A 25,513-nucleotide genomic window follows, 5' to 3' on the forward strand; every position below is an offset into this window, starting at 1 on the left:
AATGATCTCCCCGACGAGGCCCGCCTGGCACCAACATGGCTGTCTTTTCGGGGCCAGGCCAAGACTTTTCTCTTTGTTTTGCAGTTTGGCTGATTGCTCAAAGTTGTTTCTCGATAGATGTTGTTTCTGTGTATACTGCCTGGTGTGTGTGTGTTTTACGTTTTTAAATTTTGCACATTGTTTTTAATGTTTTTATTCTTTGTAAACTGCCCAGAGAGCTTTGGCTATGGGGTGGTATAGAAATAATAATAATAATAATAATAATAATAATAATAATAATAATAATAATCCTTAATAATAGCAATAGTGGTGGCTGCTCGTTAGCCTGGTAGAGCCCTTCCTCTCGAAACCCCCCAGTCCGTCTCCCGTGCCGCTCTTTTCCGACAACCGCTCCTTGCCTTTCAGCAAAGCCGAGAACAAGCAACTCTGGCGCCCCCGCAGCATGTCCATGAAGGACAGGCAGAACTCCAAGGGCCACGGCGACCGGACCGGCAGCCTGGACAGCGAGAGCTCCCCGGACTCCCGGCAGAATACCCAGGTCTGGCTGCGGAGGGCCCGGGGTGGAGCGGGAGGTCCTGGGGAGAAGGAGGCTTTTTTTTCCCCTGGAGAGCGACTGAGCCTCCCGAAAGGGTCGGGGGGGGGGGTCAGGAGTGGGAGCGCAGAGCCCCAACGAGGCAGAGGTTCGCAGCCTCCGGCTTTGCAACCCGGGCCAGCAGGTCTCTCTCTGGCCTTGGGGATCCTCAGGTCTTGGGGCGGTGGGGGAGGGGGGGCGCTGTTTCCAGCACACCTGCCAGCGGCTTGGCTTTGCTGCTGCAGGTGCCTCGGAAGTCTGTGTACGACCAGCTCAACCAGATCCTGGTCTCGGATGAGCAGCTGCCGGAGAGCATCATCCTGGTGAACATCGGCGAGTGGCAGGGCCAGGTGAGGAGCCCCGGCGAGGGTCCGGGTGGGGAAGCCTCTCCACTGCCGGCGGAGGGTCTGTGTGTCGCACCTCTTCCAGCCTCCCCCGGCCCTGGTGCCCTCCAGGTGCGTTGGGATGCAACTCCCATCATTCCTAGCCATGATGGGAGTTGTGGTCCAACACACCTGGAGGGCGCCAGGCTGGGGGAGGCTGATCTAACCTAGCCCCCCGCAGGGCAATGGGGCTGGCAGGGCCATGCCTCTCCAGCTGAGCACAAGAGCCTCGCAGGTCAAAGGCCCGTGTCGTTCAGCGTCCTCTTTCCCAGATGCCTCTGGGAAGCCCACAAGCAGGACGGGGGGAGAACAGCCCCCCTCCATAGCGCCTCTGATCCAGGAGGCAGCATGTAGCCACCGACAGCTTCGCCCTCCATGAATTTGTCTCGTCCGCTTTTGAAGCCGTCTCCGGGTCTTCGCGCCATCGCCCTGCCTCGCTCGAGGAATTTGACGTCATCGTCGTCTTCCACTTGCAACTCTCCCGTGTTTTCCCACCGCTGCTTCCGTCTTTTTTCTTACTGTGGAAAACCTGTTAAGGAAGGAAAGGGTGGAGGACCTGCACAAATGCTTTCTGAATGGAAGCAGCCTACGTGGGTGGCCGTCGCCACATCTGATAGTAGCACATTCCATAGTGTAACTGCGCTGTGCGAAGACGTCCTCCTCGCTTTTATCTGCCCTGAATCTCCCTCCGTTCACCTTCACATGGAGGAGGAGGCTCTCAGTGGCTGCTAGTCATGATGGCTCTATGCTACCTCCAGTATCAGAGGCAGTGTGACTATCATAGAATCATAGAATAGCAGAGTTGGAAGGGGCCTACAAGGCCATCAAGTCCAACCCCCTGCTCAATGCAGAAATCCACCCTAAAGCATCCCCGACATGCTTGTCCAGCTGCCTCTTGAAGGCCTCTAGTGTGGGAGAGCCCACAACCTCCCTAGGTAACTGATTCCATTGTTGCACTGCTCTAACAGTCAGGAAGTTTTTCCTGATGTCCAGCTGGAATCTGGCTTCCTTTAACTTGAGCCCGTTATTCCGTGTCCTGCACTCTGGGAGAATCGAGAAGAGATCCTGGCCCTCCTCTGTGGGACAATTATTATTATTATTATTATTATTATTATTATTATTATTATTATTATTATTATTTATTTATATAGCACCATCAATGTACATGGTGCTGTACAGAGTAAAACAGTAAATAGCAAGACCCTGCCGCATAGGCTTACAATCTAATAAAATCCTAGTAAAAAAATAAGGAGGGGAAGAGAATGCAAACAGGTACAGGGTAGGGTAAGCAGGCACAGGGTAGGGAAAAACTAACAATCTTTTAAGTATTTGAAGAGTGCACCCGTTGCTGGGGAACATGGGTGGGAAAGGGCAGTTGCACTCCTGGGTTTCCTTTGGGTTTCTCATGGGCAGCTGGTTGGCCCCTGGGCCTGATCCATCTTACGTTCTTATGACCTTGCCTGGATTCTAGCCTCCTGCCAGTCCATTTGCTGCACACCGTGGCTTAAAGAAGCCTACCAGGGTATTTAGCCTGAGAAAGAATGCATCCATCAGCCCCCGAATTAATTACTTCATTTTATTAACTTATTTGTGTTTGTCCCAGTAAGATGGGGTGGGTGGGAATGGCCCCCACAGCCCAAAGTATTAAAAATTCTAAAATAGAACTCCAAAGCAGCAAACCTCCCTCGGCTTGCTTTGACATTAGCTTGGTATTTACAGAGTTCTCCCAGGAAAAGCTTGGCTATTTTTTTTTAACATTCCCTCCTGACTTGTAATGTCCTTTTATTTAGGTTTTGCATTCTCTTAGGTTAGTGTTAAAAAGCCAATTTTTTTTACATGTTTTCAGCTGCTCCCACCCCTGCCCCCCTCACCAAATGTCATCTATTTTTTGTCTATGTCCTGGGCACTAATCATAGTTCCACAGAACTGTGCAAAAGTCCCCCTAAGCTAAGACAAAGGAAAAGACCAGATCAAGGGGGGACCTGGTCATTCATTCATTCAGTCATTCATTCCATTTATATCCCGCCTTTTTTCTAAGGCAGCGTACAGAATCCTCCTCCTCTCCATTTCTATCCTCACAACAACAACCCTGTGAGGTAGGCTGGGCTGAGAGTCTGTGACTTGCCCAAAGTCACTCAGTGGGCTTCCATGGCCGAGTAGGGACTAGAACCCGGATCTCCTGACTCCCAGGCCAACACTCTAGCCTCTTCACCACACTGGCTCTCACTTCCACTACCACCCAGTTAAGGTGTTAATCGTGACCTTTCCAGCCATAAACCAACCTTCTCCAATCTGGTGCTCTCTAGATGTTTCAGCCTACAAAACCCATCATCCCCTACCATTGCCCATCATCCCCTACCATTGCCCATGATGGGAATTGTAGCTCAAAATGTCTGGAAGGCACCAGGTCAGGGAAGGCTAGCTACCCTCAACAGTTTGAGATCAGATTATTTGAAGGGCTGCTTTCATCCATGTGGACCTGTCCGGACCTTGAGATCAGCTCCTGGGTCCACCATCAGAATGTTTTTGATTTGGTGGGCACAACACAGGGCCTTTTGGGCAATGGCCCCATGCTTGTAGAATTTCCTCCCTGGGGAGATGTATACGGCCTCTACTCTATTTCAAACAGCCCATGGAAACCTTTAAATCTGAAACTGTTTTCTAATAGGTAGTGCTCTGTGTTGTTTCCACTGCTGCTGGTTTTAATGTCTTGAAATGGTTTATTTTCAGATTGTGGTTTTATTACTTCCTGATGGGTTGTGTTGTATGGTTTTGGTGTAAGCCAAACTGGGAGGTTTTTGCCCTGGAAGGCAGCATATAACATTTAGAAATAAATAAGCCCTCTTGATATATGTGAAGGATGAGCCCTGCCCCCGGCCACGTCGGATCAATTTAGTCCTGCATCCTATTTGCCACAGTGCCAACCAGATGCTTCTGGGACGTCTACAAGCAGGACAGGAGTGCAATAAGCCCTGTCCCGTTGGGTGTGGGTTGTTTTGAACCGTGGGTTGTTTGTTGAACCATGGGTTAATGTGGTATCTGAATGCAGCCAGGGTGGCTTATTTTTCTTGAATGCCTTGAGAACTCATAGTTTGCTGTTGGATTGTTGAGGGTGGTTAACAAGCCATATTGCATGGTTAACAAGCCTGCACTCAGACAGCACGATAACCCATCCTGTGGAAAACGTGCTTGTGTTCAGACAACACATGAACAGTCACATTTTTCCGCAGGGTGGCTTGCGAACCCTGCACCACGGCTTATTTTCCTCTAACAAGCCGCCTTGAGAATGCATGGTTTTATTGTTGGGTTATTCAGGGTGGTTAACAAGCCACACTGCATGGTTAACACGCCACCCTCTGGGAAATGGCTTGGGTTCAGACAAACCGCTAACCCACAGTTCAACAAACAAGCCACAGTTCAAAACAAGCCACACTCAGCTACTGAGTGTGGGTTAACGTGTTGTATGAACAGCCTGTCTCTGGACTTAATGGGGGGGCCCTCTTTAGTGTCTGCTGGGTATCATTTCCATGTCTTTACAATGTGGAATGCCAGCTCTGCTGCGTTTGGGGGGGGGATTCTGATAATTCCGCTGAGTGGGGGCCCGGACCTCTGCCCCAAAGTCCCTCCTTTGCAGCGCCACTGGAGAGATTAGCAAGGGAGGCTCTGGCGCTTATCGAGTGAGCTTGGAGGATATTTGCACTCCTGCGTGTCCATCCGGTGCCTTTATCTTTTTATGCCGGCAGTATCTGTGTGATCAGCTCCAGGAGCACAAGCAGCCCATTGTCTCCACGTGCTCCATGGCGGACGTCCAGGCTGCCTTCAACACCATCGTTGCTCGGATCCAGAGATAGTGAGTGCAATGGAGCCAGGCGCGAGCGCTGTGCAGGCTTGTCCCAGGCTGACCATGTGGGAAGGACTCGGGTTCGGGATACACAGGGCAGGAAACAACACACACACACACACACACACACACACACTGGTGTTTCAGCCCTAGGGACGGGAGCTTCCCTTCTGGACTACAGCTCCCATCAGCGCAATATGGCCAATGTTCAGGGACCGGGGTGGGTGGGTTGTAGTCCAGGACACCTGGAAGGCACCAGGTTGGAGAAGACGTGACTGAACCAGGGTTCTTGGACTGCGTCTTCCGTCAGGCCCAGGCAGCATAGCCAGAGATGATGGGAATTGCAGTTCAAACACAACTGGAGAACCACATGTTCCCCAACCTGGCTCCTTCCAGATGTCTTAGGCCTAATCTACACCAAGCAGGATATTCCACTATGAAAGCAGTATGAGAGCGGTATATAAAAGCCAGGAGCCACACTACTGCTTTAGAGCGGTACTGAAGTGCACTGACAACTGTTGGGGCCCATGGACACATACCATGTACCACTTTCATACCGCTTTCATAGTGCTGTGTCCTGCTTGGTGTAGGTTAAGTCTTAGACTACAACCCCCACCATCCCCAGCCAGCACAGCCAATGGGTGTGCTGGCTGGGGATGACAGGAATTGTAGTTCAGCACATCAGGAAGACGCCAGGTTGGGGGAAAGGCTCGTTCGTTTCAATGGGTGGTTCTGTCTGAGCTGGAGATGGTGGGAGCGGTGGGATCACGAGCGGGGCTTTGGGCTTTGGTTTTGCTGCCCTGGAGCTGTTTGGCTGCGAGGGTCTCAGAGTCTTCTCTTCCTCCGGCAGCTGTAACTGTAATTCCCACATGCCTCCCCCAGTGAAAGTGGCCGTGGCTGGGGACCAGAGTTACCTGAGCATCGTCCTGCGCTTCTTTGTGGAGCAGCTGGCCAGCAAGACCCCGGACTGGCTCAACTACCTCCGTTTTCTCGTGGTGCCCTTGGGTAAGAGTCCTTTGCTGTGGCGGGGCGGGTGGGTGGGTGGGGCGCTCCTGAAGCGCCATGGCATCTTCTCAGCTGGGACAGCCATCCGCCCATCTCGGTCAGCCTGCAGGACTACCTCTCCAGCCATCTCCAACCAGTGGGGAAACGTGGTCTAGAGAAGGGCAGAGGCGAGCTGGTCAAAGCAGGACCTGCCCCCCACGCGCACCTGAGCCCCGTGGCACCGCTGGACAAGGAGAGCAGGAGAAGCTTTGCTTTGCTGTGGCTTTTCCCCACCTTCCTCCTCCCACCCCTTTAAACGCTGCCATTTCCTCGGTGTCTTCTCCAGGCTCTCACCCCCTGGCCAAGTACCTTGGTTCTGTGGATAACAGGTACAGCACCTTGTTCCTCGATGCCGCGTGGAGAGAGCTCTTTAGCCGAGTCGAGCCCCCAAATTCGGGTAAGAACCCCGGCGGAGCCCTGGCTCCAGCAGCGACCCACGAGGAGGAGCTCTGGGTGAGGCTCCCTCGGGCCTCATGCCTGTCCTGTGCTGTCCCCCCCCTTCTACTCTTCCCCCCCCCTCTCTCTAGACCCTGTGGACGTCCCTGGCCGGGTGGCCCAGTTCATCACAGGCGCCAACGTGTCCCATCAGCTGCCCATTTCTGAAGCCATGTTGACCTACAAACAGAAGAGGTAAGCGGACTTGTGGTCCATCCTTCCTTCCTTCTTTCTTTCCTTCCTTCTTTTACTTGCACTCATATTCTGTGTGTGCGTCACACACATGCACACACCACTCGGCAAGAGAATTAGCCGTTTGGACCCACGTAATCCATCTCATGGGCGCCCGCCTGCCTCTCGCAGTCCCCATATTTCCAAGGGGGTGGCGTGCTGTGCTGGGCAGTGGGGCCGTAGTCCATAGGCCGTCACCTGCCCGTGCGGTTACAAGGGACGTCCGGTCAGCTTTTAAGTGGCAACTCACATGGCTCTGGGTTTTCTGCATTTGCCTGCGGAGCACAGGACAGCAGGGTGAGAGCGAAACAGACGGGCAATTCTTCTCTCTTGGGGTGAGGAGGGTCCTGCCTAAGGTGCCAGAGTGAAGGCAGGCCCAGCTGGTGGGTTTGGGCATTGCAAGTGCTGTTTCTGTGCTTCCTCCCCCCGCAGTTCAGGTGTGTGGGGTACTTCAGGCCCTGCTGTTCTCTGCTTGCCCCTACAGCCAACGGGGATTGGCACACAGTACGTACGGCTGGCTTGCTGCACTCCTTACGGGGGCTTCTGGGGCAGGAGGGGAGGCTCTCTGCTTTCTGCTGGGGCATTTCCTGGGTTGAGCGCTACCCTGCCCATCCCTGCGGGCAGGCCCAGAGCTTCTGGGCATTCTCATACCCTCCAAGCGGGGAACCGTCCTTCAAATTCATTTCAGAACCTGGAGCATTGGTTGAAGCGACGGCGACACGGGCACAGGCCTTCTGAGCAGCTGGCTATTCCTATCCCACCCACCCGCCCCAAGTCTGCCACCAGCTCACCATTGGGTTCCACTCGCCACGGAAGTTTGCCGTTGGTCTGAGAAAGGCACGAGCGATGAGGCCCGTGCCAGAGGAGGGCAATTGGCCTGTCCCCAGAGCCGCTGCCTGTGTTGCGCGGGTCACTAACTCAGCCAAGATGGAAACCCCTTGCTCGCTCTTGGAGGAAAGGCCGGCTGCCTCCAGCCTCCACCAGCCACTGCTCCAGTGACGTTCGCCGCGCCCGCCTTCCACGCATGCCCTCAATTGGCCTCTGCTGACTTGAGCTGATGAGCAAAGGGACGGAAGAGCCCCACGGCTGGAACAGCAAGTGCCAGAAACAAAGGCTGCCGGTGGTAGCGAGTGAGGAGGGGGCCGCGGTGGGGGGGGGGAGGGCAATGGAGAGAAGGGGGCCGCGGGGAAAAAATACTGGCGCGCTGGTCTTCCGCACCTGCTGCCACGCGCACGCTTTGGCTTTTGGCATTGCTTTGCAGACAGCGGCCGTGGTGGCGTAGGCCCGATGCCCAGCGCCCGCACAGGTAGACGTGCACGGAGCTAGCTTGCCAGAGGCTGCAACACCACACGCAGCAGCATTTCTCATAGTCGCCACGTGGACCGTGGTGGTGTGAATAGGCCCAGAAAACTGAAGCTCAGCAATGAGACCATTGATTTGTATTCAGGGAGCCTGCAGTCAGTGTGGCAGTGCTTCTCGCACCCACAGCACAGACTCTCCAAGCCGTATCCTGGAGGGGGCGCCAGCGTGCCCCGAGGGTTACTCTCCGGCGTTCTCCGTGAGGCGGCCAGGGGTCTGGGGTCCGTACCGCCAGGGATTTTCTTGTGCAGCCGTCTTGGGGGAGCAAAATGTCTCCGGCCAGCCCTTGCGCTGTGGCGTTTGGCTCCTGCTTGAACCTGGATTTCAAGGGAGGGGCTCCGTGCTACTTTGAGTCATTGGCGTGTCTCACTAAACCACTCGTGGAACCCAAGGCGGTAACAGCAAGCAACGAAATGGGGGGTTAAACCTATGCACCCAGGTAATATACTCTTTGTTAAAATTGCAGTGCCGTTAAAGCCCACAATAATACAGGTCCATGTTGAATTGGTGAAATGTGGTGTTACCTGGACGCAAGAATTCTCCGCTGTCAAAGTAGCCTGGGACTGGGTTGTCTTTGGCTTCTTCGTTTCCTCTCTGAAATCCAGCCCGGATCCCTCCCATTCTTCCATATGGTCACTGCAGGGCAGGCGGGCGATTTCTTCAGCCTTGAGGCGTCCCTCCGCTGGCAATTAGCCTTCGGTTGCGGTTCTTCCTGCAGCCCACTGATTTTCAAATGATGGTCTGGGAAACGCCGGCAGCCCTGAGCAGCTTTCCTCATAGAGAGGGTCCACATCAGCACAGCCCTCCCCCTTGCAATGCGGAGCCACAGGGAAGCGTCGGGTGTGGCGCCAGCCAGTGGTGGAGTGGCAGATTTTGGGAGTGCAGGCACTGCTCACAAGTCCCCGTAGCCCCCAAGGAGAGTCCCAAAATTCAAGCAACCAGATCGACAAAGCTGTTCTAGCGCTTTTCATCTCTACCAGGAGTAGGTCTTTCGTCAAGCGAATGGGTCTCACTTGCCTGTTCAGGACCACGCGGCCCCAATACCCTTTGCATTACAACAACGCATGATCTCTTGTTCTTGGGAGCATTTATCTCCCACCCAGCCCCAAGCTCCTGTGAGAATTGCAGCTAAGCTCAGAGGCAACAGGGGATTCTACCCCGGGGGTGGTGGGGTTGGCAGATGACCCCCACATCCCCTGCTAATATGCATCCCTGTCGCCCCTGGCTCCACGACACCAGATGTGTCAGCTACGCACTCAATTAATGACTGGCTTCAGACAACACGATAAGCCATGGTTGGGTTATTTAACCCACCACGGGTGATCGTATTGTGCGGAGGGAGTTTTTTAACCAACGGTTGGTTATTTAGCCAAAGTAACCAATGCAAATAACCTATGCTATGCAGAGTGGGCTGTTTGAATCACCATTGGTTATCGTGTTGTGTGGAGGGCACCGTTGGCTACTTCCTCGGCCACCGTTGGTTATTTCGTCAGCCACAGGCTCGCAAGGCAAGAGCGGTCAAAGCGGCGGCTGCCGCTCTGGTCCAGCTGGCAGGATAGATTTTCAGCAGCAAAGGCCGATGGGATAGCAGTGGGAGGACTGGGCGGGGGATGAGTGAGTCAACTCCGCGTGGACTAACAGTCAACTCAGCGCTGATCCTAATCCACACCACGGTTATTACCATGTTGTGGGGTGTGTGTGTGTGTACCCTCTAGATAAACAGCTGAGTTGATTATTACCCCGCCGTTGACTGTCTATCGTGTTGTCTGAATGCAGCCGAGTGAGGCTTGAAATCCTTCAGTCCTTGTTGAAGCGAAAAACGGTCCTTTGAAAGCAGGAAGTTTGGAAATGGCCGCACCCACTCTGGGGGCAGTTTAGTCTTTCTTGTCCCCGAGTGGCAAGGATTTCGTGCGTCGCTGCCCATGTACGTGGAGACCGCTGAGCCTGCCGGCGCATCAGCTTGACAGTGCAGCAGAAGCCGGGGGCCGGCACCAGGGTCTTTGGCATCGCGTTGTGGCCCAGAGGAGCAAAGGGGTCTTCTAGGCACTGAAAAAAAGAGTGGGTTCATTTATTTTTAGAATCACTCCATTGAATTCAGTTTCGGAACTGGATTAGATAGAGTGATGTATATACATACGCACACACACACACACCAGTACCTAAAATAGGGATGGGGATGCTGTGGCCCTCCAGATGTTACTGGACTACAATCCTCCAAATCCCTGACCAATGGTTATGCTGGCTGGGGCTGATGGGCGTTGGGATCTAACTTCTGGAGAGCCACAGCTTCCTCTCCCCTAAGAGGTTTGGCCTCTCCTTTTGTGCCGCTCTCCCCACACTTCTGCCCCCCCCCTCGCCTCCCTCTCTTCTGGGGCTTCCTGCCCACCCCTGGCCCTGCTCCTCCTCCTTCTCCTGGCCTATCCGTGCCTGCCCTAAGAGAGGAGGGGGCAGCAGCAGGCGCAAGGAGGAGGAGAAGCCTCCTCCGCCTCCCCTCCCCTCTTCTTCTCCCTGTGGGTGGTCCGTGCGGAAGAGAGCAATAAATGGCCAGTGGCAAGGAGGAGGTGGGTTGCAGAGGGTATTGCGTTCAAGCCCCCCCCCCCCCCCGGCTACAGATCTGGAGCCAGTGCTGGCACACATGGCATTTTGCAGGGCACCCCCTTTCCCTGCTTCCGCAAGCCGCCCCGGGTGGCATATAAATGTCAAGCGCATGAAGACATCCTGGCTTGGTTTGCAAGTGCAGAACCAGGAACTACAGAGAGCTGCTGCTTGCACGCCTCCTGAAGAGTCCTGTTCCCCGTGGATGGGTTCTGGAGTCCCTCCTCTATGCAAACGTAGGCAGGCCCCCTCCGTGTCCTTGGGAAGGGGTGGCCCACTGCCAGAGCCACGTCGGCACGCTCCGGCCTCATCTGCACCCAGCAAGATGCTGCACCGTGACAGCAGTATGAAAGCGGTATATAAGCGGCAGGAGCCACACGACTGCTTGCTAGCGGTGTTGAAGTGCCCTGACGACTGTAGGGGCCCCATTAGCACGTACCATGTGCCGCTTTCATGGTGCAGCATCCTGCTTGGTGCAGATTGGGCCCCTCTCTCTCTCTCCGCCGCTCCCCCCCCCCCCGGTTTGTTGCCGATGCCCCTTGCTCTTTGCCCCGCCCAGCCTTTCCGGGGCGAGGTGAGCGAGGGCCGTGTGTGTGGTGGGGGTCTCCCAGCGCCCCGGCGTCTCTTAACGGCTTGTGTTGCAGCAGCGCTTACGCCTCTCCCTCTTCTTGGTTTTTTTGGCCTTCAAGGAAAAGAAGCCTCTATTTTGATTTTTATATCAGGTATTGGACTGTGGCTTGCTGCCGTGTTGCCTTTTATCCCCTGTGTCCGTCCGTCGCCTCTCTTTGTCTAGGAACAGAACCGATTCCTCCCCTGTCTGCCTTGTGTGAGGCGAGGGCTGTTGGCTGTTCCTGGTTGCATGTGTCAACTCCTTGCTATGGAAATAGCCGGGGGCGAAGGGAACCCCCCTCCTTCCGCCTGAGCCTCTTCTGCATCTGCCCTGTGCTCCTCCTCCCTCCCTCCCCCCTCCCCCCCCCCCACAACTTTCCCATGCAGTGTGATCCTGGGTTAGGTGGTGGGGAGGTTGCTATGCTGTGCGGAGCACAGGGATCCTTCCTGCTTCCTCCCCCATCCCCATCCCCCTGTTCCCCCCACCCCACCCCGAGGAAGAGACACCATTGCTTGGCTCTGTGGATAATTGCTTGTTTAGAATGTCAGGCTTTTGCTGGGAGACCAGATCCCGACCCAGCAGCAACAAAAGCCTGGCTCTTCTGCTTGTGTCAACTGGTGGGGGCAGAGCTGTTTCCCGTGCAGTTCAGGAGGCTGTTGGTGATGTGACCGGCAAAGGATGAGTTAAAGCTGGGGGCATGAGCTACGCTTCACCCAGTGCCTTTCCAGACAGCGGGGCCTCGCCACGCGTCATTTGTCTCTCTTCCTCTTTTACAGTCCGGATGAGGATTCCTGCCAGAAATTTGTGCCGTTTGTTGGGGTGAGTGTTGTCAGGATGGCACCGCCAGGAATGGCAAGAGGAGTCCTGGCCCTTTCCCCTTGATGACCTTCCCTCGTGAAACTCCTGCAAGGGGAGGCCAAAGGAGGTCATCCTGCAGAAAGCCCGAACACCGTACTTAAAAACGTAGCTGTGGTTTGGCACGGGGGCTGGGCGGGTGGGTGGGTGGTTTGGAAGTTGGCTCTTGACGACTCTTGTGGCGCTGAGTGCTGTGTTTTTTCCTCCCTCGTGCCTTGGCAGGTGGTGAAGGTGGGACTCGTGGAGCAATCCTTCAACACCTCAGGTGAGAAGCAGACTTCGACACCGGCACAGTTGGGCCTGGGAGGCTTCTGCAACTTGACTCTGTTCCTCCCGCATCCGCCTGCCTGTGTCGTCCAAGGACCCATCATGGATGTAGCAGTGGATTGGGGGTGGGGGGGTGGGGGCAGAGTATTGTGGCCAGACTGGGATAAGAACCTAAGCAGAGCCCTGCTGGATCAGACCAAGGGTCCATCTAGTCCAGGACTCTGTTCACACAGTGGCCAAGCAACTGTCGACCAAGGACCAACAACGCAGGACATGGTGCAACAGCACCCTCCCACCCATGTTCCCCAGCAACTGGTGCACACAGGCTTACTGCCTCTGATAGTGGAGGTTGCACTTAGCCACCAGGACTAGTAGCCATTGATCGCCTTCTCCTCCGAGGGGAGGACTAATCTGGATTCTCACAACTACAAACCTCCCAAGATGGAGAAGTCACTGAGTCCCAGCTTTGTGAAAGCAAGCAATGTGCACGTTGTTAAAAAACAAACAAACCCACAAATGGAGGAACGGATGATAAAATGCCACAGTGGGCCCTGAGTTATTCAGACGTTGTATTCTTGAATGTGGGGAAACCACTCTTTGAATCCCCTGAGATGAAACAAGCAAACAAAAACAGTCTTCAAACACGGCACGGGTCTATTTGCTTACAAAACATCCCTGTGTTGTGGGCACGATCCAAATGTATATAGAGACTGAGGGCAAGGGTGTGGTGAACAAGTGCTCGCTCCTTTGTCAGTTTGTGCAACTGGGCAGAAGAGCATGAAGAAGCGCCATGCACAGGCCCATCACGGGCTTTTGCGGTGCTGGAAAGGGGCTGTAAGTGTGCAGACACACAGACACACACACACACTCACAGGCTTAGGGTGGGAGGATGAACTCCCTGCAGCCTTAGCCAACACCACGGGGGCTGCTCTGTTCGAGGAGAATTGGCTGGCCCTCCCTATTGCCTGAACCAGTCAGTTCTGAGAAGACCTAAAAGGTGGAGCTTGGGCTTTCCCCTGGCAAGAGTGAAGGCCCCTCCCAAAGAGAGGCTCCATTCACAAACCAGCATGGTTAAGCAAGACCCGGACAGCATTTGGTAGCCAGTGTGGGCCCGTGTCAGCTGCTGCTAGCAGGCAAGAGCCCTTCCGTTATAATCGGGACTTCTTTTTCTTTCCTTAGTTGATTCCGATGATGCTACCATCTGCACCACCTCACTGCTAAGCTCATCTTCACCATCTGGTGGAGGGATGCCCTATACCAAGGATACAGTGGGTACACCTCCGCCCTCCCCGTCTGTAAGCAGTGGGCTCTCGGGAGCCGGGTAAGCACCTTTTGGCGGTATGAGGGCCATCCCATCTGCCAGGGATGCCTTAAGGTGGATTCCTGCATTGAGCAGGGGGTTGGACTCGATGGCCTTGTAGGCGCCTTCCAACTCTATGATTCTATGGTTCTGTGGTAAGGAGTAGAGGGTTGCGATTTGCCCTTTTGCACTGCTGGGGAGAACCGGAGCCTAGAGCCAGAAGGTGTGGGATCCTCTGCTTGGAAAATGCAACAGCAACGTTTGTCCACAAATTGGGCACAACTAGAAATGGTGGTCAAAGTGTTAGCATGAATAAGAATGTAGCATGGCTGGAGGCCAGGGTGGATAAAAATCAATGATTATTTCATTTTATTTTTTAATTTAAATCTCAATGTAAAAAAATCAATTCAAATACTAAATTATTCTCTCATTTAAAATGTAACGTAACTGCAATTAAATCTCACGAAGCTACACTTATGGTCGCTTAAAGATTAATGAATGTCTCTGTTACCCAGATACACATTCAATTCCCAGTCAAACGGGGGCATTCGTTTGAGTTTGACGTCTCATGGAAATGGCTTCTGTCCAGGCGAACTACCAGCTCTTGCTTGCCATCATTTCTGGGCTTTCGGTTTCTATTGCTCTGACTGGAGTCACAAGTGCAAAGATGCAGGATAGATAGGATGGTTGCTTTTTAGTGTTTATGTGGTGGTGGGACTGGGCCAGACAAGGCAGAGGAGGACAATATGGTCGGGTTGATAAAAATAGATGATTTAGTTTTTTAAAAAACAACAACCTGAAACCCCACATACAGACAGAAGAAATGGATTTTTAAAAATGGAAATTGGATTTTTTTTTAAAAAATGTAAATACTAAGTATCTCTTAAATAACTAAGTTAACATTAAATCATCTGGCTATAAGCATGCTGGCCATACAGTTAATCTCTAAATTGAATCAACACATCTACCAGATTCACTGGCCTGGTTCACACACAAGACAACCCAGAATATGGGTTGCCGTTAAATCATGAGTTGTCGTTATGTGTAGACCCAGCACTATAGACCACAATACCTGATGGAACGCCTCTCCCGACATGAACCTACCTGTACACTGCGCTCAACATCTAAGGTCCTTCTCCGAGTGCCTACTCCGAGGGAAGCTCGGAGGATGGCAACAAGGGAGAGGGCCTTCTCAGTGGTTGCCCCCCGACTGTGGAATGATCTTCCCGATAAGGCTCGCCTGGCGCCAACGTTGTTATCTTTTCGGCGACAGGTCAAGACCTTTCTCTTCTCCCAGGCATTTTAACAGCATTTAATAACGTTAAGTTTGTCTTTTAACGGACCCCAGAATTGTTGTTTTGAATGGATACTGTTGTTGTTTTTATACTGTTTTTATGTTTTTTAAAAAAATTGTATACTTTTAATGTTTACTATTTTTAATTGTTGTAAACCACCCAGAGAGCTTCGGCTGGGGGGCATATAAATGTAATAAAATAAATAAATAATAAATAAATATAGTTTAACTATGGATTGTTAATCACAGACAACCCAGGAAGAGAATCCATAGTTTGTTGTTGGGTTGTGAACTCTTGGTTGTTTGTGGTTAACCACCCATAGTTAAAACAGTGCAGGGTTCGCATGTAACAACAACGCATGATTCAACAACAATCCGAGGCTGAACAACAACAACCTATACTTAACCCATACTCTGGGTTGTCATTATGTGCAAACCAGGTCACTGGGTTAAGCGGGCTTTTCTGTTCAAATGGAGAACCAAACTGATAATTTCTCACACATAAACCCTAAAAAGAAAAGACAAAATTGTCCAGTGTGCATTGTCCTGTATTCCATTGCTTAGATTGCAACCCTATAACCCTTTGCCTGGGAGTAAGCCCCATTGAACCCAGTAGTACTGATTTCCGAGTAGACATGCATTGGATTGTGCTGTTCACCTCAGCTGATGTGTGCGCTGGTCATAAGACCCTATATGGGAATATTTTAAAGACATGCCCTATATGGGCATGCAAATAAATATAGCGTAAGATGCAGAGCCTGCTTGTAAGAAGGAAAGAGTGTAAATACATTTGTGCTTTTAACCTGTTGGTTGTTTTATTATGGTTTTAATTTTTGTGAACCTCCCAGAGAGCTTCGGCTATTGGGCGGTATAAAAATGTAATAAATAAATAAATAAATAAAATAATAAATAAATAATACTCTTACTTAGCTGTAATTAACATGGTTTAGTGGTCAGCCTTTGCGCCACGGTTCAGAAAATGCATGAAAACGTTTCAATGGGAAACTTGATTTAATTCAACTTTTTTGGGAGGGGTGGGGAGGCTAATTTCAGTCATGTTGACCCTTCTGGAGTGAGATAGATTAAGGGAAGCCGGCTCCAGTCACAGCGGGCGTTAGAAGAGGTGCTCAGAAAGAAGAAGCAGGCAAGGCAATCTGAGAGCCAAACCACATGACCCACAGAACCATGTGGTGCAGCTCCTGCTGGACTGTACCACCTGAGACTGTAAAGGGGTGTCACTTATTATTATCATTATTATTATTATCATTTATATACCGCCCCATAGCCGAAGATTAAAAATTCCCTGATTTTTTTTTTTAAAGAAAACACAGCAAAACCTGGGATCTCAGAGAGAAGGCTGGGAATCCTTTGTTAAGTATATGAAAAAAAATACTTGCTTAGTCATTAAAATTGTGTGTGTATGGCTATCTCAGGGTTAAACAGAGAAAGTATATCTGTGGGCAATTACCTTGAGATAGAGGCTGTTCTGGGAACCTTGCCAAGATTCTAAGTTAGCCTCATCACAGCTGTATGTAATGTAGATAAGAATTGTGTAGATCTGTATATAGTTTCTCACTTGTGTAAAATGGAACTGATCAATGCTTACTGATCACTGCTCGATGATCACTGCTCTCTGATTACTGCTCTCTGTGTATGCCTCAGTGTGCTGATCTGAACTGATCTGAATTGAACTGCACAGAAGCCTGAAGGAAATAAACCAGCTCTGCTGTGTAAGACCTGCGTGATGTGTGTTTGTTTCTGAGCACAAACAAAGTTCCAGAGAGAGAAAAGTTCTGGCACAATAACCCAACAAAGGTTATGGGCCCAGCCCAGTCCAGTCCAGGCAAGTCTACGCCAGCCTAACCCAGGCAGAAGAACCAGAACTTGGTGGGAACGGTGCAGTATCAGAACCAGGAGTCTGCTAAAACAGAAGACTGTTGATGAAGGAAGACATCAAGCTAAAGCCAGTGCTGCAAAGTGAGGAATAATCTCAGTCGGCTGACTCTGAGGAGGACTCTGAGCAGAAGGACGGTGAGATACCAATTCCTAAAGCAGAGGAAATGGCAGGAGCTAATATGTCTGGTTTGCATCAATTGTTAGAAAAGCTGAATGACTCTAACTATGCATTATGGTCTTACAAAATGCAAATGTATCTGATTCAGGCTGAACTGTGGTATGTAGTCACAGAGGATCCACCAGATAGAGCAGATCCACAGAATGCTAAATGGTTTAAGGATGATGCAAAAGCAATGGCAGTTATTGCATTAGCTGTGGAAGACTCTCAAATTTCCTTCATTCAGTTTTTGAATACATCAAAAGAGTGCTGGAATGCGCTACAAGCTGTATATCAAAGAGAAACAGCGGGCAGTAAAGTAATTCTAACCCGGAAACTGTATGGAATGAAGCTGAAACCAGGGGAGTCTATGTCAAACCATTTGAAAAGCATGAGAGAAATCTTCAATCAACTCAGGGCACGAGGGATGGAGTTTACAACTATACACCAAGTCTATGTGATTTTGTCAAGTCTTGATTCATCGTACGACGCGGTTGTCACCATGATGGAAAGTCAAGAGGAGAAAAATTTAACCCTCGAGTATGTAGCTGGAAAACTACTGGAAACCTATGAAAGAAGACAAGCTTCAAAACAACAGAGCCTTAAACATCCTGTGGCTGAATTTCAACAAAGCCATAAAACTTCTGATGTGGTGGCTGCATTAAAGGCAAGGAAATGCTTTAACTGTGGTTCCACAGGACACTTAAGGCGGGATTGCAACAACAAGAAGAAAAAGCTGTTGACAGCAAAGTGGAGAGAAGAAAACAACATGAATGAAGCTGAATCAACAAAGAAGTGTCTTCTAGCAAGAGTCAAAGAGACAATGAATCCTTGGTTTTTGGACTCTGGGGCTTCAATAAGTATGGCAAAAGACAAACTTTCATTTGTAACCTTGGAAACTTCTACTTCAGAGCAAAAGTGTGTTACCCTTGCAAATGGAACAAAAATCCAGATATGTGGTGTGGGTAATGTATATTTTGATTGTCTGGGAGTTGAACTACAAAGTGTTTTATATGTACCAGAATTAGAAACAAACCTTCTAAGTGTGTTTCAGTTAACAGAAATGGGGTATGAGGTTTGTTTTACTGAAGAAAATTGTACTATAAAACAGGGAAACAAGGTGTGTGTGCAGGGAATAATGAAAGATTCTTTGTATGTGATTAATACTTGTACAAAAAATGAAGTTGTAGCCAGCAAAGTCACAACAAAAACAATAGCCAATTGCAAACCACACCAAGAGTGTATCCATTTAACTCATAAAAGGTTTGGTCATGCTAACTATGAAATAATTTCTAAGATTCCAGAATTGTGTGAAGGGGTGAAAATCAAACCATGTTCTAACTATGTAGAATGTAATGTATGCAGTGAAACCAAGTGTCATAAGTCAAACATTCCAAAACATAGTGAGAGAACAACAAAAAGAATTTTTGAATTAATTCATGCAGATCTTGCAGGTCCTTTTGAGACAAGTCAAGGAGGAAACAGATTTTTCTTGTCTATTGTTGATGATTACAGTAGATTTGGATTTGTGTATGTGTTAAAACAGAAGAGTGAAACTTTTGGAAAGTTTAAAGCCTTTGTTAAGTGGAGTAAAAATAGATTTAAAGAACCTATAGCTAATCTAAGAACGGACCGGGGAGGTGAATTTCTTAGCAACCAATTTAAAAAATTCCTCAGTGATGAGGGTATACAACATGACCTTACTGCTCCATATTCACCATTTCAAAATGGAGTTGCAGAAAGGAAAAACAGAACCTTGCAGAACATGTTAAGAGCTCTATTGAAAGAGTCAGGATTGTCTAATCTGTTCTGGGCAGAAGCTTTGTCCACCTCAAATTATTTGTTAAACAGGCTTTACCACTCTGTACATGAAAAACTCCATATGAAATGTTTTACAAAAGAAAACCTAGAGTGTCACATATAAGGGTTTTTGGAAGTAAATGTTTTGCTCATGTTCAGAAAGAAAACAGACCAGGAAAGCTAGCTCAAAGAGGTTTGGAATGTAAACTGTTGGGATATGATACACAAACAAAAGGCTATCGTTTGTGGTCTCCATATCACAAAAGTGTAATTGTGAGCAGAGATGTAGTTTTTCATGAACAAATGCAGGAAACAAAACAGTATGTAAGTTTGCCTGTAGAACAGAAAGCTGTAGAAACAGAAGAAATTCCTGAACAATCTCAGCAAGAGAGGGAGGGGGAAGAAACTGTAGAGGAGGAAACTATGCCTGTAACTATGCCAAAACGACCAGAAAGGGAACGCAAAGCTCCAATTCGTTATTCAGATGAATACCAAAGTAAACAGGTTTCTCATAGAGCTTTACTAATAGCCTATGAACCTACTTCATTTGAGGAAATTCAGGAAATGGAACCTACAGAAGCTCAGGGCTGGCATGAAGCAATGTCAGAGGAAATCAGAGCAATGGAAAAAAATGAAACGTGGGAGCTAGTACCTTTACCTGAAGGTCGTAAAGCCATTACCTGTAAATGGGTATTCAAAGTAAAACAAAATGAGAAAGGACAGGTGGAAGGTTCAATGGTAAAACACAAAGAGATGCTTTAAAGCTAGGTCTCAGATTGTAACACAATTTAAACAACATGCGCAAGAGGAGGACTGTTAAGTATATGAAAAAAAATACTTGCTTAGTCATTAAAATTGTGTGTGTATGGCTATCTCAGGGTTAAACAGAGAAAGTATATCTGTGGGCAATTACCTTGAGATAGAGGCTGTTCTGGGAACCTTGCCAAGATTCTAAGTTAGCCTCATCACAGCTGTATGTAATGTAGATAAGAATTGTGTAGATCTGTATATAGTTTCTCACTTGTGTAAAATGGAACTGATCAATGCTTACTGATCACTGCTCGATGATCACTGCTCTCTGATTACTGCTCTCTGTGTATGCCTCAGTGTGCTGATCTGAACTGATCTGAATTGAACTGCACAGAAGCCTGAAGGAAATAAACCAGCTCTGCTGTGTAAGACCTGCGTGATGTGTGTTTGTTTCTGAGCACAAACAAAGTTCCAGAGAGAGAAAAGTTCTGGCACAATAACCCAACATCCTTCTCTTTGATATCCTAGTTTCCTGTATCTAGGAAGCTTTCTGCATGGGAGCATTCAAAAATGGGACTCCTGTTCCGCTTACAAGAATGGCCGGCTGTGGGAAGCCCAGAGGCCATTTTTGCACCCCGGAGCCCCTACCCCCATGAGCCACAACCTTTTGGGAGGGGGTAAAAAAGTAGCTTGGTTTGCTGCCAATGTATTATGGCCAGTGCTGAGTAGCACCGAAACAGGCAAGTTGAGCTTGCAGACAAGAGAAATGTGCCTATTTTAGTGCCACTGAGCAGTTTGCCGTAACACATTGGCGGCAAACCAAGTTATTTTCCACCCCCTCCCACTGTGGCCCATGGGGGGCTGGGGGCGGAGGGCTCCAGGAGTGATCCAGCCCCGCATGAGCTGCATTCCATGATTCTGCTTGATTGCTTAGCTTGGCTCAGAGTCTTTTAGCTAAAACAAAGTTTTCTCTTCCTCCCCCCTCCCCCCCCACCCCAGAAATCTGAGCCCCGGTGTGGAGGTAATGGGTCTGCAGGTAGATTACTGGACCACTCAGGGGCCGGAAAAAAGAAAAGAAGCTGAGAAGCGGGAAACAGGCATCAAGAACACCCTGAAAACCAATTTCCGCTCCCTGCAGGTCAGCCGCATCCCTGGCCCCGGGGAGCTGACTGCACCGAACACCATGGCCATGACTGTGGTCACCAAGGAGAACAAGAAGAAAGGTAACTGCCGGCAAGGCCCGGGCTCTCGCTCTCTCCCCAGCCCAGCTTTGCTCCTGGTCGGATTCCTGGCCTTCCCTTTGCAAGGGCCCAGAACGCTTCCCAGCACCGGCTCAGCTGCCAGCAGGCTTTCACTGCATGCGCCTCTCCTTATTCTTGTCCTTGGCAGTGATGTTCCTGAGCAAGAAGGCTAAAGATAAGGACTTGGAGCCGAAGAGCCAGGTGATTGAGGGGATCACGCGCCTGATCTGCACAGCCAAGCACCAAAACACCATGCTGCGTGGTGAGTGGGGCGGCCCAGGCCTGGGTGTGTGTGTGTGTGTGTGTGTGTGTTGGTGGCTGGGTTGCTACACGGAACCCCCAGATGAGCCCTCCAATGCTCTACAAAACAGCCTGGGTTTACCCTGAATACTGTCACCGCTGCACAAGAACCCTCTTACGTCAGGGGCAGGTAAACTTGCCCACCACGGTGCCTCTGGCTGCAGCCGTCTTCATTTCCCACAAATGTCTCTGGGCTACATGATGGGGTTCAGACATTCTTAAGGAATGAAGTGAAAGTTGTGTGTGAGTGAGAGAGAGAGAAAGAGAGAGAGAGAGATCATTTATGGGTGGTGATCCAGAGTGAGAGACAAAAAGAGATGAGGGATAATGAGTTGGTGTGGCGTAGTGGTTCGAGTGCTGGACTGGGAGTCGGGAGATCCGGGTTCTAGTCCCCACTCGGCCATGGAAGCCCGCCGGGTGACTTTGGTCCAGTCACAGACTCTAAGCCCAACCCACCTCACAGGGTGGTTGTTGCGAGGATAAAATGGAGAGGAGGAGCAGGATTATGCACGCTGCCTTGGGTTCCTTAAGGAGGAAGAAAGGTGGGATGGAATTATAATAAATAAAAAATAAATGGGGAGAGGCAGAGAGTTTGCCTCCTGTGAAATGGGTTTCTATCAGTGCTAAAAACGGTGGGTTCAGAGTCGTTCCCTGCGTTGTGGCTCAGCCCCCTCCTCTGCCTTGAGCACCGTCATTTGGGCAGGTCCTCGTCCTTTCTGACCAGCTACGCTTCCCATGGCAGCCGTGGAGCGGTGGTGGCCGCAATGGTTTCTCAAATGGCCAAAGGTGCCCGCAGGTCAAAAACGCTTTGCTCTCCGTCGTAGTGCTCTTTCTTTCGCTCTTCCCCTGGAGATCCAGCTCCACGCTCGAGGCACTTGCGGCCGCCTCGGCTGCCCTCCGCCTGAGTGCCCTTCCGTCCTCTCTCTTGCAGTTTGCATCGACGGTGTGGAGTGGAACGACGTGAAGTTTTTCCAGCTGGCTGCACAGTGGCCGACGCACGTCAAGCATTTCCCGATCGGCATCTTTGGCTACACGAAGAGCGCGTGATGAGAACCAGGCAGCCCAGAAGGACGGGGGCCCTGCCGGATGCAACAGAGGGGTGGAGTGTCCAGCTCCTTTGCTTCTGGAGACTGATTGACTGACCGGGGCCGGAGCCCTCCTCCGGCCAGGGCTCCGCTTGCTCCGTTGGCTCTGTGCAAGGAGCATCCCGATTTGCTTTACGTCTCACCCATGAATTTTTTAGTTTAACATGAACTTGGGTCCTAGGAAACGGAAGGGGGGGGATACAAGCGCACACGGGGCTTCTCAACCTGAACTCTCGGGAGAAGAACGCTATGGCCAGTCTCCTCCGTTCGAGTGGGGTCAGGAATGAGAGAGGCCGAGGGGATACGTACAGCCTCCCCCCACCCCCAACTGGTTTTCAGCTTGTGGCGGCCGCTGGGGCTCGGTTCCCTTCCATGCCTTGCCTGGCTGGCTTGGGCAAGAACGGGGAAGGCAGGTTCTCTTTGACGTGCAGCTGCTACCTTGCAAAACTCTAGTAGGAAAGAAATGTGTGTTAACGCCCCTCTTCCTCCTCCTCCTCCTCCTCCTCGGCTTGCTCAGCCAGGCTCACCCAGGAGCATTCTGGGCAAGCTGGACCTCTGCCCGCCGCACGTGCCACTCCAGCCCTCTCTCTCTCTCTCTCTCTCTCTCTCAGCATTCTCTGAGAGCTGCTGGGATCTTGGTACCTTGTTGACTTTTTACCATGAAGCAGCTTTTCCCTCTCTCCTGTCCGGCCCCTCCCCGGCGCCGTTGAGCTTTTCACTCCCTTGGGATACATGCAGGCCAGAGTATAGAAAGCGACAGGTACAGAGACGGCAGCGAAAGCAGGCGCAGCGTTTATCTCTGCAGCGGACGCCGCTCCTGGAGAGCAGGTGGGGATGAGCTGCTTTGTGCGGTTCCCACCACTCTGATGTTCTTGAGGAAGATACGGGATGAGTTGGGCCCGTGTCCCCCCCCCCGGTCCCAATCACCAGCTGCGGGCACAAGGTCGGGAGGTGGCCCACAACCATCTGGGTTCGGGGCAGCATTTGGCTCGACAGCTGCTGAAAATCAGCAGGGTGGCTCACTCTGTCGCGGCAGAGCAAAGGGAAGGACCACAGAAGGGCTCTTTGCCACTTGTTGACGCCAGTGGAAGTTGACGCCAGTGGGTTAGAAAGGGAAAGGCCTTGCCAGGGAGCGAGGGAGGGGCTGGGGAGAAGGGGGGCCCTTCTCCTCTACCTGTTCTGTGCCAGCGTGTGTGCAGGGTACCAGGAAAGCGGGACAAAAAGGGTATCTCGAGGGACGGGGCTGCTCAGCCCTCTTCCCATCAGATGTACTTTAGCGGCTGGCTGGCTTTATCTGCCCGTGCCGTAGCGAAGAGAGACTGACTGCTCCTGTGAGTGGCCGCTCCTGTCTCTGTCCCGGCCAGTGAACGGGGGAGCTTCTTTTGCAATGGAACCAGCTTCTAAGTCCATACACTCCATTGGCAGCCAGTAGGAGGCAGCACTCCTGAAACGGCACTTTCTCCGAGCCGCTCTGTGGGCAGCCCGGCGCGACGCGAATCGGGGGCCCGAGGTCTGCCTTCCCTGCGCTGTGTCCGCTGGGTCAGACCGAGGAGGCTGGCAAGTGTGACGGGGCAGCGGCATGGTCAGGCGCAAGGACGCACAGGGTGGGACAGGCGCAATCAGGAGGGAATTCCCCTTCTTTAACAATAAGGTCAGAGTACTAAAAGAGAGCTGAAGGGGGACGAGAGAGCCAGACGCCGCAGCGAGGTGTCCTGAGGGAGCCCCCCCCCCGGCCTTCCTGTGGCAGCTACTGCCTCCCTCCTTGCCCTTCCTGACCGGATCCACCCGCGCCCCCTTCCTTTCTCGTAAGCCCCCCCCCCCCCCCACGACCGCCACGCCAGCTCCGCAGCCAGGGCTTCCCCCCTGCCTCCCTGAAGCTTCTTGCGTCACTAGAACTGCCAAACCAACCTCCCCGGCCTTGGAAGTGTTTCCTACCGAACTCAAGAGACCTAAACTGTGGTATTGCGCCCTGCCTGGCGGACGCAGCTGCTCGTGGTTAGGAGAGCAGGGACGGTGGGTTAACCCCATTTTTTACAAGATTCTATTTTTGTTAAACTTAATGTAAGGTTGCTTTCTGGATTAATTTTAATAAATTAATGCTGGTACCATTGTGACACGGGAGCGTCGGCTCGATTTTGTGGCGAGTGGGTGTGCTATTCCTTGTGCAAAGGACTGTGGGAGTCCTTCTACAAAGGCAACTGGTCTTTCGACTTGGTTTTCCTTAAACACCCGCCTTTCCCCTTACCTTGTGACAAACTACTTTAGACAATTGTGGGGGAGGGGAGGTTCCCAAAGGAGTCACGGGGTGGGTGGGTGGGGGGTTTGTTTTAAGAAAATGTAAAAAATAATCACAACATAAAATCCCAACAAGTCACTGCAAACCTTTCTTCAGACTCCGTCTGCCGTATCAAAACAGGCCTCCCTATTGGATACGGCAGAAAATAAGCAGCCGCTCATGTCAGAGATTGGTAACTTGTGCCTTTTAAAGCTACCTGAGCTTTGACCAGATGGAAGCGGACTGTGTCTGTCGCCCGCTTTGCAAAACGGTCCCATGTTTGGATCGGTACAATTCACTCGGTTCTTTTCGGTGTCAAAGGCTGCAACAAAAAACACCCGTAGCTCAAACACATCTCTTGCACAGGCAATAAACTGAAGCCTGCCTTGCAAGCAAACAGTGTCTCCTGTGAGGAGAGGAGCAGCGAGCTTTTGGACTCCCGTTTCCAGCTGCAGACCCTCCTATGAAACTTGCTCCCTATTCTGCACGGAGTTTGGCAGGTTGCTTGGCAACGGAGAATGTGCCCCCACCCATCCCAGAAGAAACGGTACGGAGAGGGAAAGCCCAGCATCAGTGGGATCCAGCTTCAAGAGCTACTGCGTTGGCTGTGACAGCTCCAGCTATTCTTAAGCAGCTGAAATGTGCTTCTGAAGCAATGCATTTCAGAGATAAATCTCTTGCGGTCGTTCGTGTGTGTGTGTGAAGAATGGGTTCGTCTCTCTGCCTTGACTGCCTGCTGGAACGTTTGGCTAGAGGAGTGGGTAAAGATGGGCAAGAAGTATCTACAGGAGGCCTCCTGCCTTGTGTATTACCAGTCAAGTGGTCCTCGGCTCCTTATCCCAATCTACTTGCGGGTTTGGGGTTGCTGGCAACGTGGTCCCCACCGCTTGCAAATAAAGGCAAGGCCTACTACTGTGTGGTCCCAGGAGCCAGGGAACTACTCTACTACTTTGTAATGGCATTAAAGTGCACTGACAACTGTTGGGGCCCAGGAAAGGAAAGGAACCTCTCGTGCAAGCACTGAGTCATTGCTGACTCTTGGAGGGACGCCAGCTTTCGCTGACATTTTCTTGGCAGGCCTTATAGCGGGGTGGTTTGCCGTTGCCTTCCCCGGCCATTATTACCTTTCCTCCAGCTAACTGGGTACTCATTTTACCGACCTCGGGAGGATGGAAGGCTGAGTCGACCCGAGCCGGCTGCCTGAAACCAGCTTCTGCTGGGATC

The 25,513-nt window shown here is 51.2% G+C and overlaps 1 protein-coding gene across 3 annotated transcripts in view; it reads left to right on the forward strand.

Moving 5' to 3' along the window:
* Positions 1-24,122, forward strand: part of LOC134397357 (phosphofurin acidic cluster sorting protein 2-like) — a 190,557-nt gene extending 166,435 nt beyond the window's left edge. Inside the window, exons 13-25 of one of the 3 annotated variants that reach the window (XM_063123939.1) lie at positions 406-538; positions 817-921; positions 4,698-4,804; positions 5,646-5,800; positions 6,126-6,236; positions 6,367-6,469; positions 11,149-11,181; positions 11,846-11,888; positions 12,147-12,189; positions 13,371-13,512; positions 20,388-20,611; positions 20,778-20,891; positions 21,861-24,122. In XM_063123939.1, the coding sequence (XP_062980009.1) occupies positions 406-538; positions 817-921; positions 4,698-4,804; positions 5,646-5,800; positions 6,126-6,236; positions 6,367-6,469; positions 11,149-11,181; positions 11,846-11,888; positions 12,147-12,189; positions 13,371-13,512; positions 20,388-20,611; positions 20,778-20,891; positions 21,861-21,976 (1,429 nt within the window). In that variant the 3' untranslated portion in view covers positions 21,977-24,122. Of the gene's footprint in view, positions 1-405; positions 539-816; positions 922-4,697; positions 4,805-5,645; positions 5,801-6,125; positions 6,237-6,366; positions 6,470-6,933; positions 7,010-11,148; positions 11,182-11,845; positions 11,889-12,146; positions 12,190-13,370; positions 13,513-20,387; positions 20,612-20,777; positions 20,892-21,860 lie in introns of all 3 variants that reach the window. The other 2 variants (XM_063123940.1, XM_063123941.1) reach the window with 2 other exon arrangements.
* Positions 24,123-25,513: the final 1,391 nt, after the last annotated feature.

Source organism: Elgaria multicarinata, chromosome 4, assembly GCF_023053635.1.
Source record: "Elgaria multicarinata webbii isolate HBS135686 ecotype San Diego chromosome 4, rElgMul1.1.pri, whole genome shotgun sequence".
NCBI lineage: Eukaryota > Metazoa > Chordata > Lepidosauria > Squamata > Anguidae > Elgaria > Elgaria multicarinata.